The sequence below is a fragment of the Aricia agestis genome, chromosome 13, assembly GCF_905147365.1.
Source record: "Aricia agestis chromosome 13, ilAriAges1.1, whole genome shotgun sequence".
Taxonomy (NCBI): Eukaryota; Metazoa; Arthropoda; class Insecta; order Lepidoptera; family Lycaenidae; genus Aricia; species Aricia agestis.
The window spans coordinates 10,616,673-10,631,108 of NC_056418.1; the positions used below are offsets into that span (position 1 = coordinate 10,616,673).

Genomic DNA, 14,436 nt, shown 5'->3' on the forward strand with positions numbered 1-14,436 from the left:
AGGTTTATGATAGGTGGAAAGTGATATTTCACCGGATTATCTAATGTACAGTATTATACGTATCTTACAATAATACTTATAAATAAATAATATTAGATAAATTGAGCGCGCGAGTCGCGACTGTACCTGGCAAACAAAACACAAGTGTTGAGGGTAGTTGCAATTTTTTTGACAAAAGCGCTTCATTTCGTTGTATTTAAAGTTATGTTGTGTTGCGCTATATATTGTGGACGGTCGACTAGAAAGTTCTTTTACAGTTCGTCGTTGACTCTAGTCGGTTCGCAAAGATCTAAGTATTTTATTTTGAAAGTTGACTTGAAATGGACATTGTTGAAGGAAAATTAATTTTTAGTTCGGCGAACGAGAATCAAACGGTACCAACCACTACGGTAAGTTTTTAATTATTTTGTTTTCTCTCTGGATCATATTTTCTGGGGCGAGGTCAATTGGCATTAATTTGTTACAAAAATTCGTCACATTGATTGTTCTGTTTACTTTCCCACTGATTTTGATAGATTGCTGCAATAGGAATTTTATTGATGAGTGATGACACAATATTATTATATCTACACAAAGTTACATACAATTTGACCGTATCTTTTTTCTCAATTTTTACCCATCAATCCCCAAGCGGCATCCGGCTGTCGCATAACAATTAAAAATCTATTGTGTCGGCGATTCCCGCGGTCGAGGTATACGGTTACGGCTCACCTACGGAAGGTTTTATTGTTTCAATCAATGTGACCGTTTCACAGCCTAGCGCCATTTTGATTGACAGTTATACACTACGCATACAATTCGTTCAAAGTAATTTTAATTACGGAGTAATAATACTGATTAATTGTGTGTTATATTATAATATCATGTACGTAAGTAAATCTATATTGTTTCTTCAATACCATACCTATCTATCTCCTTATTTATCATATTATGTTAGGAGTCAGAACCAATATGTCATACGAGTAACTTTGCCTATAGCATGTAGCAGGGTTATTTCTCGAACCACTGATAGGCATCTTAGTTTCTACGTTATTTCTACGATGTTCAAAAAGTGCAATCATAATACCTATTTTGAATAAAAAGAGCTCTTGGCTCATCTTGACGGGGCGCTATCGTGCCCCCAGATATTTTATTTCTTAATTTAGTACCTAATGTACTGTAATTTGTTGTAGGAGAGTTTCTCCCTGGCGGACAGTATGGGCAGACACGGTGAGCCTCAGGCGACGTTCTCGCCGCTCGCCACACCCTTTCAGACCCGCGTTGGCAACGACCTGCTGACCATGGGACAGGAGCCCCGGGCTGCCGATACAGGTATGTCAGATGATGAAGGGATTAAACCTAAAGGTGCTCCCTCACCAAGAGCATTCGCTTATAATCTAACGTTACTGAGTCGAGCATTACGTCCGTGAGAAAGGAGAACCGAGCATTATAATGCGCACCTTGTAATGATACAATGTGTAATATCTTCATACAGCTTGTAACATCAATGCTACGTGACAGTAAAGTCAACTTGCTATGGAATGCACAAAGTCGAATCTATAGGTAATGTTACATTACTCGCGAATGCTCGTCGGTCAGGGAGGTAGTATTGTAAGCCCTAGGACGCTGCCGCTTCTCTAAGACGCTGCCACTCCCCTAGGACGCTGCCGCCCCCCTAGATCGCTGCCGCCCACTAGAACGCTGTCGCCCTTACTAGAACGCTGCCACCCCCCCTAGAACGCTGCCGCCTCCCTTGAACGCTGTCGCCCCCCTAGGACGTCCCTAGGCCGCGGCCTATACGGCCTATTTATAAATCCAGGGCTGGGCTATAGGATATAGCGCTAATAGGCTGTGGTGTCCTCAGACAATTATGAAGGATTTGGAGTCCACTTTTACGATGTTCGTTTAAACAATAAGTACTAGATAATTTTACTTAGACTTTAAAACTGCGATAAGGTAGGTAATAATTATGTATATTGTGAGCCACGAATCATGATAGATTACCATGATTGCCAATTTGCCATGATAATTACGAAGCAGCCTACTTATCATAATAATATACAGAATGTAATAAAACAAAGTGCTAATACTTTAGAGTTCCTGAGGTTCCTGTCATAGTTTACTGTGAAAGTAGCAGCGCTGGAAGGGCAAAATTCGTTTATCGCGCGGGAATAGTACACTTTCTGGGATACAAAGTATCCTGTGTCCTTTCCCGGGACTCAAAGTATCTCCATGCCTTTCAATAAAATCGGTGAAGCGGTTAATGGATGTGAAGAGGTAACAGACAGACAGACACACTTTCGCATATGACTCCCGCGCCGCCGCTGTATACGTGTCCAGGCTGCACTGGTCCACGACGGTCGAGCAAGTCGTGGACTACATCAGGAGCAAGACCCACTTCGTCTTGAGGGTCGAGCGTTTGGAGTCCCGCCACAAAGTAAATTTTAGCTCCTTTGTGGTGAGGGTCCCGACGCATCATGTACCGACCTTCAAGAAGGAGGAGTCCGACTTCCGAACACGTCGCGCCCCACGTCGCGCGTCGCAGACAATACGTGTTTAGTGTTTGGTGCTTAGTGTTAGCTTTAGTTTATATGTTATGTATGTTAGTCTATAAGGTATATATAATATGAGCCAAGATGCCTGAAAAAAAATTATAACATTACTTAGTAAGCACAGAATTACGAAACTTGTGAATGCAATTATACCTATGTCTAAAGTCTAAACACTAACCCCCCCTTACTAATAAACGTTGCATAAGCTTTGAATAGTTATACAGTGTTTTGTACCTCTCACACAAGTGACATTTTTAATTGGATTGAAGACAAAACACTGTATAACTATTCAAAGCTTATATACAGCGTTTATTAGTAAGGGGGTAAGTATGTATGATGGCAGCCCCAGCGACGTCGGAGATCGAAGATGTGCTGATGAACCTGCGACTCAACAACGACATGCTGTTCAACGACGACCACAACAACCATAACTACTTCATGGGTGAGTATGGTTTCTTTTGAGTAAAGAATAGACTCTGGTCTCTGATACTAGCGAAACTTATGGTAAGTACACTGGGTGTCACAAAACTAAGTGATTATAATATACTTTAGAGTTTAGGGTGTACGTATGTGTCCCTTGTATAAAGTTCACTGTGAAAGTAGCAGCGATAAAAGAGCAAAACGTTTTTTATGATTTGTATGGGCAAGCGCCCAGCGTCGGGAGTTTCCCCATACAAAAGTGAAAAAAAGGTCTTTCAGCGCTGCTACTTTCACAGTGAACTCTCTACAAGGAACACGAACACACCAGCTTTATTATAGTATTATCACAGCAAGTTTTCCACTAAGACGTATATTGCGAAGCTGTCTACGTCTAGAGTTTAGACTACTTTAGACTCTAGCTAGAGCAAGAACAATAATATTGACGTTGATCATGGGCGGATAAGCGAATATTACGTCTGAAATCTCTTGTATTGTTTTATTATGAGCAAAATTGGAAAGGCAGCAGTACAGATATTATATCAATGCTATTCGTAATTTAAAAGACAAGACACATACATAATCAATCCAGACGGCCAAAAGCAGTTTCAACCGGTACTTAATGTGTTGATTTAAATTTATTTAAATCTTTTAGCGATTGTCACCGTTTTCATGAAAATGAGTGTTGGCCTCTGTCCAACGTCTCGCTTATTTGATCAACGCAACAGGAATCCTTGGGAAAGATTTATAGTCGTGTATGATTTATGTATTTGTCTGTGAAAATCTTCATCAATTTGTCACCTAGTCTAGTCGCGGCTATGGTTATGGTTAGTAGACCTACATAAAGAGGGCGTGGATGCGACAAAGAACTCTGCATCTAAGTTATAATAATTTTTATGTAAGGTTATCTTATATCTAGATCTAGTCCAATGATTAACAAAAAATGACGAGTATAATAATGTATTATAGATGTTTTTGATTAAACATTAAATTTTGATTGTGTAGTGCGATTGTAGTCGATTGCTAATACTTCAATTATAGACATAAGAACTAATACCTAATTGTAGTAGGTACACTATTTACATGGTAAAGTACATAAAGCTACGAATAATAAAAACTAATAAAGTTAATTTCCGATAGGTATATTAACTTTATGGTAAAGTATCGTGTCTTCTCTTTTACCGAAGGAGATAAATATATTATCCAATTAGCACATGTATCAAGGCCCTTTAGCCAAGATCTTTTTTATTATAGAATCGCCGATCAAAATGTATCCAGGAATTGACATACGGTAACACGAGTCGAACGTCAACTTAATTTTATCGAATGCTTTTGTCAAATTCCATACTTTTTTATCGGCGATTCTATAAAGAGACCGTCTTGGCTATAGGGCAAGGTTATTTAGTAAAACCATAATGTCATAATGTTGTTTATCAGGCAACAGCCGCGAGCCCAGCACTCCCACCAGCAACATCTGGAGCGAGGGCGGCAGCCGCAACGGCGAGATGATCGACACCTTCGACTTCCTCATCAAGAGTAAGTTTGGATCGAGGTCACTGTCTAATAAGCAGTGGTACTCCTTTTTAGGGCTCCGTATCCAAAGGGTTAAAAGTCAAAACGGGACCCTATTCATGAGACTTCGATGTTTGTCTGTCCGTCTGGTCTGTCTCCAGGATGTATCTCAAGAACCGCTATAGCTAGAGTTCTGAAATTTTCACAGATTGTCTATATCTGTTGCCGCTATAACAACAAATACTAAAAACAAAATAAAATAAATATTTAAAGGAAGCTCCCAAACAACAAACGTAATTTTATTTGGCCTTTTTTGCTTGCTATCAATAATGACAACAGGTAGGTACTTGAATTTTTCTCATAAGTAGTCCAGTGGTTTGGGCTGTACGTGGATAGATCACTATGTCAATCAGTCAGTCACCTTTGAGTTTTATAAGATATAGAATATATTATATATGCGGTATAGATGATCGCAGGTTGAGTATAGCAGCTGGTCCAGAAATGGAACCTCGACATGAGACATCCAATTCCCAAATGATAGCTACAATGTTTCCGATGATTACGCGCATTTAGGTCAAGAATTTTGTATTTTATTAGAATTTATATAATAATAATTTTATGGGTGTCTAAAAGAACGGAAAGTTATAATATAACGCATTTGATTTTACATCCGAAAGTAAAGTTCTTGTAATCATCAGTTCTAAAACCTTTGAATTGTCATTTGTGCCTGTAATATTATATTCATAAGGCTTTAGAAAATTTCGAAACGTACTCGGCCACGTGTACCAACTTAACGAGTTACGAAACATAAAACTTATTAAATTAATAAAAGAGAAATATTTTATTTAAAAAGTAACGCCATACAATTTCGTACAATGTAGTTTCGCGAACATAAAACTGCCTTTGTTTATTTTATAGCTGGCACTTATTCCGCTGCCTTTTTATTTAAGTAAACTTATAACAATAGGCTCGAGCACGCCTGATATTTAAACTCGCAAGACTACGGTTTTAAATATTGCTACATTGTATGAACACAGAAATTATTGTGTGGAACTAAACATAACTAGATTTAGACTAAAGTGAAAAACAAGCGCAATAATTAATTATGCTCTAACGAACCTCCCAGTTAGATGAGGATTGGTTAACCTTTAGCGATAAAGAAAACGTCCTAGAATCGGCGATCAAAATGTATGGAATTGATATTAGACAAGTCGAACCGCGAACGTCAATTTCTGCATATTAACCATGAAGCTAATACAAAGGTTAGCTTCGTGATATTAACGAATGTCAATTCCATACATTTTGTTCGACGATTCTATAAAGAAGTAATAAAGAAAAGGTTAAGATTAGTGATGGGCCGAATGTGGTTTGAACCATAGACTTAATATATACTGTCGTATAGACTACCTGACAACCCGAAAATGCGTGACCATTTTCGATCTGTCAATGTGTGCGTGTGCTAGTGATGTATATTTTACTATCGATAGTATAGTATTTTGCTATCGATAGTATAGTCCGTTCGAGTTATTTTACCTGAGTTTCTATAAGAAATAAATAATATGCAACTTTGACAGATTTGTATTTCAAATTAGGTATCATAAATTTTAATTGGCAAAAAAAGGTGATGATTGAAAAGTAGATACACATTTTCTTTTGGAATGATTTTCCAATTGTCGGATATGTTATGACATGAGGTTCTTAAAGGGGTAAATAATATACACATAACACATTATAAAGTTACTTATTTATTACTCAGGTAAAATCTATCTGGTAAATCAGCCCTTACATTGAAAGTAAACAACACACAGTATATTATATTTTATTCTTAAATTAAATACATATCATAAAATATCATAATATTTTTATTACAATTATTTTTAAACGACTTCCAAACAGGAGAAGTCTAGACGTTCGGCTGTGGATATATTTTTTATGTATGTTCAACGATCACTCCGCCGTTTATGAACCGATTTTCAAATTTTTTCTTTTGTTGTACATTGTATTGTTCCGAGTAGGTATCATGTTCACAAAAGTGGTGGTCTGGTGATGGAAACCATGAGAAATCGAGGTGACTCTTTGATATTCAAATGGGAACATATGGTCCCAGAAAACGTTCAAAATCCTTCGATTAATAAATTTAAAAAAGTAGTCAAAGAACGTTTTGTGCCAAAGCCAAAATGATTTCATAAACGATGGCACATCTTGGGAGTAGAATGCTGAATGACTGCTTGCAAGGCTACTTCTACATGACTTACAATTATTATGTATCTATCTATGTTTACATTGTATAATTTTTAGTAACAGCATTGTAAATTTTATTTTAAAAGATTTTTTTTCTCACTTTTTTTGGTAAAAAGTGGGCCCCGTGCGAGTTTCTTACGCCGGTTCTTCTCGTCGGCTTAGTTCCCGAACCGGTAGGCACCATGTATTCTGAAAATATATTTTATTTTAGATTTGTTCAGAAATAAAGCAATTTTGATTATGATTTTTTAAAACACCAACTGTAAGTATAGAAAACCTTATAGGCAGCTAAAAAGAGTAAAATTATTATTTTTAAACAAAAAATTAAAACCGACTTCCAAGGTAATGACAATTGTAATATTATACTTAAATGAACTAAAAAGTATTAAATAATTCTTATTCTGTAATCAGTATTAATTATGTTCTCAATCTTCATTATTTTGCAATCGGTACCAGCTAACCTAATCGCCAGTTCTCTGACAGAATAGGTATGCAACTTATATACTTAGGACTGGTACCGACTTCAAAATTATGAAGATTGAGTACAGAATAAGGATTACCTATTTAATACTTTTTAGTTCATTTAAGTATAATCTTAAATAAACTAAAAAGCAATAATTGCTTATAATTGCTTATTTTTAATAATTGCTTCAGTAACAAGTGCAACAGTATGTCAAATTTACTGGTACAAATAAAGTTGGGATAGCTCCTTTAACCAAAATAGTATTTATTCTACTTTTTTTTTTTTTAATTTTCAATGAAATGTTTGCTACCCATTGTTGATTTTTTCTTGGGATTCCAACCAACACGCCCAATTAATTTCAGCCATTTTCCTCTTATTAGAGGATTTTGAGGGAATCAGTAAAACAAATGATTATGATACTTATATAAATATAAAGATTCCTCTAGTTTTAGAGTCACTCTATATTATAGTACCTAGCTATTATATTAGCTATATTACACCATACTATATTATATTAGTAAAAATAAGATAATATGTCCTTTTTAGTCCGGCCGCACATTATCCGAATTTCTGATCACAAAAATACGGACGCCCCACCCCGCTCATACATTTTGACACGTCACAAATTCTTTTAGTATGATGGGTCTACAACAAAATGTATGAACAGAGTGCGTTCCGCCGGGCGTCCGAATTTTTCTGATCAGAAATTTCGGATAATGTGCGGCCGGGCTTAAGGTGATAAATATAAAGGTAAATGATTTTTATTTTAGTTTTATGTTATTGTAAAATATCGATAAGCATATCGATAAATTTGATTCAAGCACTAGCGTATATGTAAAAATTTTTAATGAAAAATTTTTCTTCAAAATTTGTGTAATATAAGAACAATAGTACCTTTAGTTACGCAAAATATGAAAGTAAGAGGGAGGATTCACAATATTTTATTTGAAATAGAGAACTAAAGACAGAATATAGCAAAAATAAACACATCGTAGCAATTAGGACATGAAGATTAATTACCTGTGAAATGTATATTTTTCAGGATTATTCTTATGATTTACACTGCAAACACTTACTTACAGCAAAGGTCACTATTTTTAAATATAATAATATTTATTAAAAATAACAAACAAATTGAACAATATATTGGAAGTACCGAAAGGGCATAAAAACGACTGACGACTTTTGACGACCTGTCAAATAAAAGTGGTTACAATTTTCATTAGACTTCCTCTCTCTTTTCATCTTGTTATAATTCCATAAAGGATTTTCTTCTCTCTCGCACTCTTTGTTGGTCTTTAGCATTATAGGTTTATGGTTTGAACCGAATACGAACTTCGGCCGAACATTCGGCAAAAATGAAAAATTCGGCCGAAGTTCGGCCGAAATTCGGTTCAATTTCACCGCGGTTTTTCGTTTTATGACTTGTTTACGCACTTGCTGCAAATATTGCTAGATGTGCCCCGCCTGCACTCCGCACTTCCCCGCGGGGCCGTTAGCCAGCTAGTCACATTTATAAAGTAAAAGTAAAGTCAAATTTTTTGTTTTTTTTAATTAAGTAAGAGAAATTTCTTAGACTTGTTGAGAAGGGCAGTAAAATTTTGTTTTTTGATTAGGTAAGAAAGATTTCTAAGGCCGGTTTAGTAAGTAAGAAGAGCGGTTTAATTTTGTGTTTTGTTTGTTTAAGTTTGAGACTGGTCGTTAAAAAGACCAATTTAAGTTTTTTGTTTATCACGTAAGATTACTTTTTCTAATTCAAATAAGTCAATGACTTTGAATGAGTATAATTCTTGTATCAGACTTATTTCATTTCACTGTTACTACAGAATACAGTTATGTTTTTTACATTAATTTCTAGATAATGCAAGTATATTTAGACTGGATTGCACCAACTAACTTTAACTTTAACTGTAACTTTAACTTTGACTACAGTGCAAAATTTCAAATCTTTGGGTAAAGTTAAAAATGGACGCCATCAAGACGCCATATTTAACTATAACCATAGAGCTCGACAAGGTTTTAAATGCATGTGGCGAAAAAAGGAACTAACGCTGTCATCATACAAAAACCGCCATTTTTGACAGTTCTCCTTTACCAGCAGCGCTCCCGCCCACGCGCATTTATAACCTTGTTGGATCAGCTGTCATCTGTCAATTTCTCCGGGCAAAGTTAAGGGTAAAGTCTTCGATCACTAGTATATTAGTGATCGAAGGGTAAAGTTAAAGATAAATTTACCTTAACTATAACCATAAATTTAACTTTAACTTTACCCACGCCTCTGGTGCAACCCAGTCTTAGTGCCGAATGTTCGGCATTCTAACCGAAATTCGGCCGAATGACGAAGTTCGGTTCAAGCTGCCGAAGTTCGGTTAAACCGAATGTAAAACGAATTTCGGCCCACCCCTAGTTAAGATATAATATGTTGGTTGGTTTGGCTAAAGGGCCCGATCGTTTCCGATGGAGACCACACGTTAGTTGATCACATTTCACTTCTGATTAATTTTCTATGCAATAGGTTTTACATCTTTTTCACTGAATTCAACTTGCTTAACTATTTTAATTTTTACGGAGCTAATCTTCCTCGTTGGTAGTTACATTTACCCTCTTCGAATTTTTCAAACGAACAAACAAGAGTGACGTCAGTTTTCGGTTCGCAGGTCTGTCGTCGGCCAACAACTACGTGTCGATGCTGACTCGGGAGCAGCTGTCGGTGCTGCGCGCGATCCGGCCGGGCCTGCTGTACGAGTTCCTACAGGAGGTGGCCAAGGTCCGCAGCGACCGCCGCATGCGCCGCGCGCTGCCCAATGTGAGTTGACAACAGCAACGCAACAGGCGTTTGACAGCAGACAATGTAATATGCTGTCTGTCATAAACTTTGTATACGTTGACACCACCACGACACCACAGATTTTAGAAGTAAGTTGACACAGAGTAATACAACCTGTCAAACGCCTTAGGGTCAATTTAGACCGCAAAAGCGACGCGTAGATGCGATGCGATTTCTAAATTTGTACAGAATTGACAGATTTGCATGACGCCTCACGCAATTGAAGTCTGTCAATTATTCAATACAAATTTAGAAAATATGTATCTACTCGTCGCGTTGCGGTCTGAATTGACCCTAATGTATTATAATATTATGATATAACGGTGATCGCACATCTGTCAGCACCGTACGCCCCGCACGCGCCATAACGCGCGGACGTCACGAAATGCGGCGCGTACGGCGCGTGCGGCCTGTACGACGCGTGACGAACGGGCGTGTACGGTGCTGACAAACCTTAAGAAAACTTCTTGGTTAGGTTAGGTTAGTTAGCTCTAAAGACATCTGTCAAATGTAACGTGTTATACCTTTCAACAGGAGTGCGCATTCTGCAAGAACAATGGCGAGAATGAGGAGAGCTACTCGTCGCACGCGCTGAAGGACTGGCGCGGGCGCGTGCTGTGCCCCGTGCTGCGCGCGTTCCGGTGCCCGCGGTGCGGCGCCACCGGCGACCGCGCGCACACCATCAAGTACTGTCCCGACAACGGCGAGCCTGGTCAGTACGGCTGTACCTTCACAATAACCTTATCTTAAAAAATACACTACAGTCTACAAAGAAAACTCTGGATTTTTACTGGACGACCAAGACAAATGTAATGGTACCAAGCTGTTCTGATACCTCTAGAGCACTCTGTGGCCCAGGGCGTCGAAGCGCATGGAAGTGAATCACCAAAACTGAACATAACATCACAGAATTTAATAAGGGGCGCGCGCGTTGGGCGCATTCGTGCGAATGAGCGGTATTAATTTGACTAAGCGAAAAATAAACTAATTGATTTATAATAAAATCCAAAACGAGCTTACAAGACGTGGATTGCGATTAATCTATTTCAGATATTAAAATTCTATCCGAGCGAGACTGTATTACTGAGTGAGCGACTGGAAATACATAGCGGGCAACTTCAATATTAAATATAGATTAAATTTTTCTAATTGAGGTTATTTATTACGAGCTACTAAAAAGTTCATTTTGAGCAAACTTTTGTGAGCTGCTTTATTAATGATATTTTACTGATATTCTATTTGAGGCTTTATATTTTGATACGTGTTTTAATGAAAACTACATATTCTTAAATGCGTGCGAATTCGAATGGGGGCGGGGCGAAGAATCGTATCAGTCAGGCGAGTTGGGTTGCGGACCAATACGACTTTTTTGGGTTAGGTTAGATGGCTAAGACGGGAGCGTAGCTGCGCTACGCTCCCGCCTTAGCCCCCCCCCCCCCCCCCCCCCTCCTACCCTGCCCCTCTAAATCGCAGGGTATGATTCTAAACTTTTACCGTTATATAATTTAAGTTCCTACAAATAGAACAATACATATTTTGGGATCATCAAATCAAAGTATGAAATCCTTTCTATCTCTGTTAACTACCACTTTTTTCACATAAAAAATTGTTGTTCCTCTTATCCAAATGAAGCTACTCACAAAAAATTTGCTTGAGAGTAATAAAAAAAAATGTTCTATCCCTGTCCGTAGTAGTCCCTGAATAAAAGTGTTTCATCAAATAGTTATTTCATATTAATTTTTTTATTTAGTCCCTGAATAAAAGTGTTTCATCAAATAGTTATTTCATATTAATTTTTTTGTTTTAATGTGTGCTCATTATACTCTGCTCATTAGTGTATTTTTTAAAGTGGTTTTTGGTATTCAAAACACTTCATTTAAGATAAAATGCCGCTCAGTATAAAAATTACATTTGCCAAATATTGAAAAAAAATGCAGGACGTAACGTTGATACTCAAACAGATATTAGGTCGCTCAAAAATTATAAAACTGCTCATTTTGTATTTTAAGTAACTCAAATAAATAATTTCTAAGTAGCTGTTCTGTTAATTTCTCGTCACTGACTCTCAGTCGCTCAAATAGTAATTCTGTAACCCAAATTTAGTAATTTTGACACCTAAAACTATAATTTACAGTCACTCGATTAAATACTACCCAATTAAATAGTTGTTTTACTTAAATCCAACATTACCGTTTTAACCTTCACTAACACAACGGATCTAAATGTCTCACTCATCAGCAGGTATGGAGCGCACCGGCAGCCTGCTGTCCCGTCGTCGTCCGTCAGCCTCGCTGCCGATCGGCACGAGCCGCGTCTGCAGCGCCCCCGCCACCCCCGCGCCCTCACCCGCCCCCAACAACTTCACCTCCGTCTGGTCTGCCTTCGGAATGAATTAAAACCGGTATCGAGCGACGCAAACTAGTTTTATCCGGTTTAGAGCAACTCAAACTTGTTTTATCCGGTAAAGAGCAGCGATAACTAGATTTATCCGGTTACAACCAAGTCAAACTAGTATTTTCGCCGTCGGATTGAACTAGACGCAACCGGTGTAAAGCAGCACAAACTAGTTCTATCCGGTTAGAAGCAACACGGACCATCATCCAGGTGGAACCAGATAAAACTAGCTTGCTTTCTATAGAAAATTGTGATACCTTCACTTCAAAAAAAAAATATATACTTAGATATCCAAATTATATTTTCATTTGGATGCTTTTGAGTTAACCATAATAAAGGGAATGAGCTTCATACTATTTACTTTGTTCATTTAACTATACTTGTGTAGAATAATGAACATAACACCATCTGTTGATAACTGTACATTCTGGTATAAGTATGCCTGTCATACTAGACCTGAATTAATACAACTTTCAACGCCATAGCTCTTATATACAACAATATCACAGTCGTCTTCCACATTAGTTTCGTAAGATATTTCAGAAGTTTTCTGTTTTCGATCTTTGAAAAAAAAATCAAGTTTGAAATTTTAATATTTTTACGGAAACTAGAGTGAAGGACGGTCGGATAGATAATCATGTCCTGATTCATATCAGAAGTAAGCAATAAAGGTAAAGTGAATTTAAATAATATTTGATTTTAAGTGAAAATTTTGATGCTTTCTGAAGTATTGCCATCTATTAATATTTTTACCGACATTTTTTGGACCTCCTCTCTAGTTTCTGTTGTTTTTTTAATTAAGTTTAATAATTTAAGATACTAAAGTATGTCAAAATATTCAAGTGTAATAAAGTTACATTCCAAATAATGTTGTATGCAGGTCATACTTAGATGGTTACTTATAGAATGAATGGTATATCTGATATTTTTTCATTGGGATTTTATTTGCAAAGTGCATATTGAAAGTTTTAATCGTATTATTACCACCAATTACAATTTAATCATTCAATCAAAATTTTCAATAAAATAATTGTAAATGTTGATGATAAAATTTATTATATTATTGATTAAACATACAATAACATCACACGTTTTAACATTGGCAATTTATTTTAATAAAATGTACTGAATCAGTTGTACCAATGAAAAATATTTTCTGCATTTATTGTAATATTGGTGTTGGGTTTTTTTTTGGGTTTTGAATAAACATTAAGCATATTAAATTGAGTTTTAATTCCATATTCATAGAGAGATGCCTCTCTTATTGCTACTTTGCTTGATGGTTGATCATAACTAAAAGTTAATTACATGCGAAAGTGGAGTAATTAAAAACGTATATTTACTTAAAGTAGGAGCATATTTATTTAATTTCAACGTAGATACAAAAGCTTGTACAATTTTAATAAGTAACTAACATCTAACAAACATTAACATCATAGGCATAATATTATATCATCAGTGGTATAACATGTTCGGTTCTAAACAGGTACTCAAAGATAAAATGATGTAGAAACGTTCAAACTTTAAAAGTCAGACCGCACTACGCGACATTACGCGGCAGCGACGCGACTTCCACTCCCATAGGGATAGCACACATAACTGCGTATTCGTGCGAATTCGCATCGCAATGTTATTTTTATTTTGGGTTTTGTCGCAGATATTTGCGATGCAATGCGAAGTCGCGATGCGATGCGATGCGAAAAAGTGGTGCGTCGTGTCGTGTCGCGTTAGTGCGGTCTCGCCTTCATAGGTTATACAAATTCATTTTGGCAAGTATACACGCAAAAATTCATTTAGGCTAAAACGATTAATACATTTTGAGATTCAATAGAATATTTAAAGTTAAACTCAACACAATTTTATAAATGCATTGGTCCATTTACAAACACTTGTAAAGAAGTTTAGCTTCTACAAGTTTAATGGTGTCCAAAAGGAGTCCCATTTTTGATAAGAAACTACTGAAATATAATTATATTATATTTTAGTAGTTTCTTATCAAAAATGGGACTTGGATAGGAAAAATGCTAAATCTATAATTATATAGATATATA

At 36.6% G+C, this 14,436-nt stretch overlaps 1 protein-coding gene across 2 annotated transcripts; it reads left to right on the top strand.

Annotated features, from left to right (window-relative positions):
• The first annotated feature begins 205 nt into the window (after nt 1-205).
• On the top strand, nt 206-12,875 carry LOC121732919. Of its 2 annotated transcripts, none has more exons than XM_042122944.1 (7): nt 206-389; nt 1,173-1,311; nt 2,875-2,973; nt 4,386-4,484; nt 9,822-9,970; nt 10,526-10,703; nt 12,230-12,875. In XM_042122944.1, the coding sequence occupies exons 1-7, from the start codon at nt 321-323 to the stop codon at nt 12,385-12,387; spliced, it is 891 nt and encodes a 296-aa protein (XP_041978878.1). In that variant the 5' UTR covers nt 206-320; the 3' UTR covers nt 12,388-12,875. The 2 variants fall into 2 exon arrangements, with proteins under 2 accessions (XP_041978878.1, XP_041978879.1); XM_042122945.1 differs by having other exon boundaries at nt 12,233-12,875.
• The last annotated feature ends 1,561 nt before the right edge of the window (nt 12,876-14,436 follow it).

Coding starts and splice junctions, on each gene's coding strand:
- LOC121732919 (XM_042122944.1), top strand. CDS start 321: ATGGACATTGTTGAAGGAAAATTAATTTTTAGTTCGGCGAACGAGAAT. Junction 390..1,172: donor AAACGGTACCAACCACTACG/GTAAGTTTTTAA, acceptor AATTTGTTGTAG/GAGAGTTTCTCCCTGGCGGA. Junction 4,485..9,821: donor CTTCGACTTCCTCATCAAGA/GTAAGTTTGGAT, acceptor TTCGGTTCGCAG/GTCTGTCGTCGGCCAACAAC.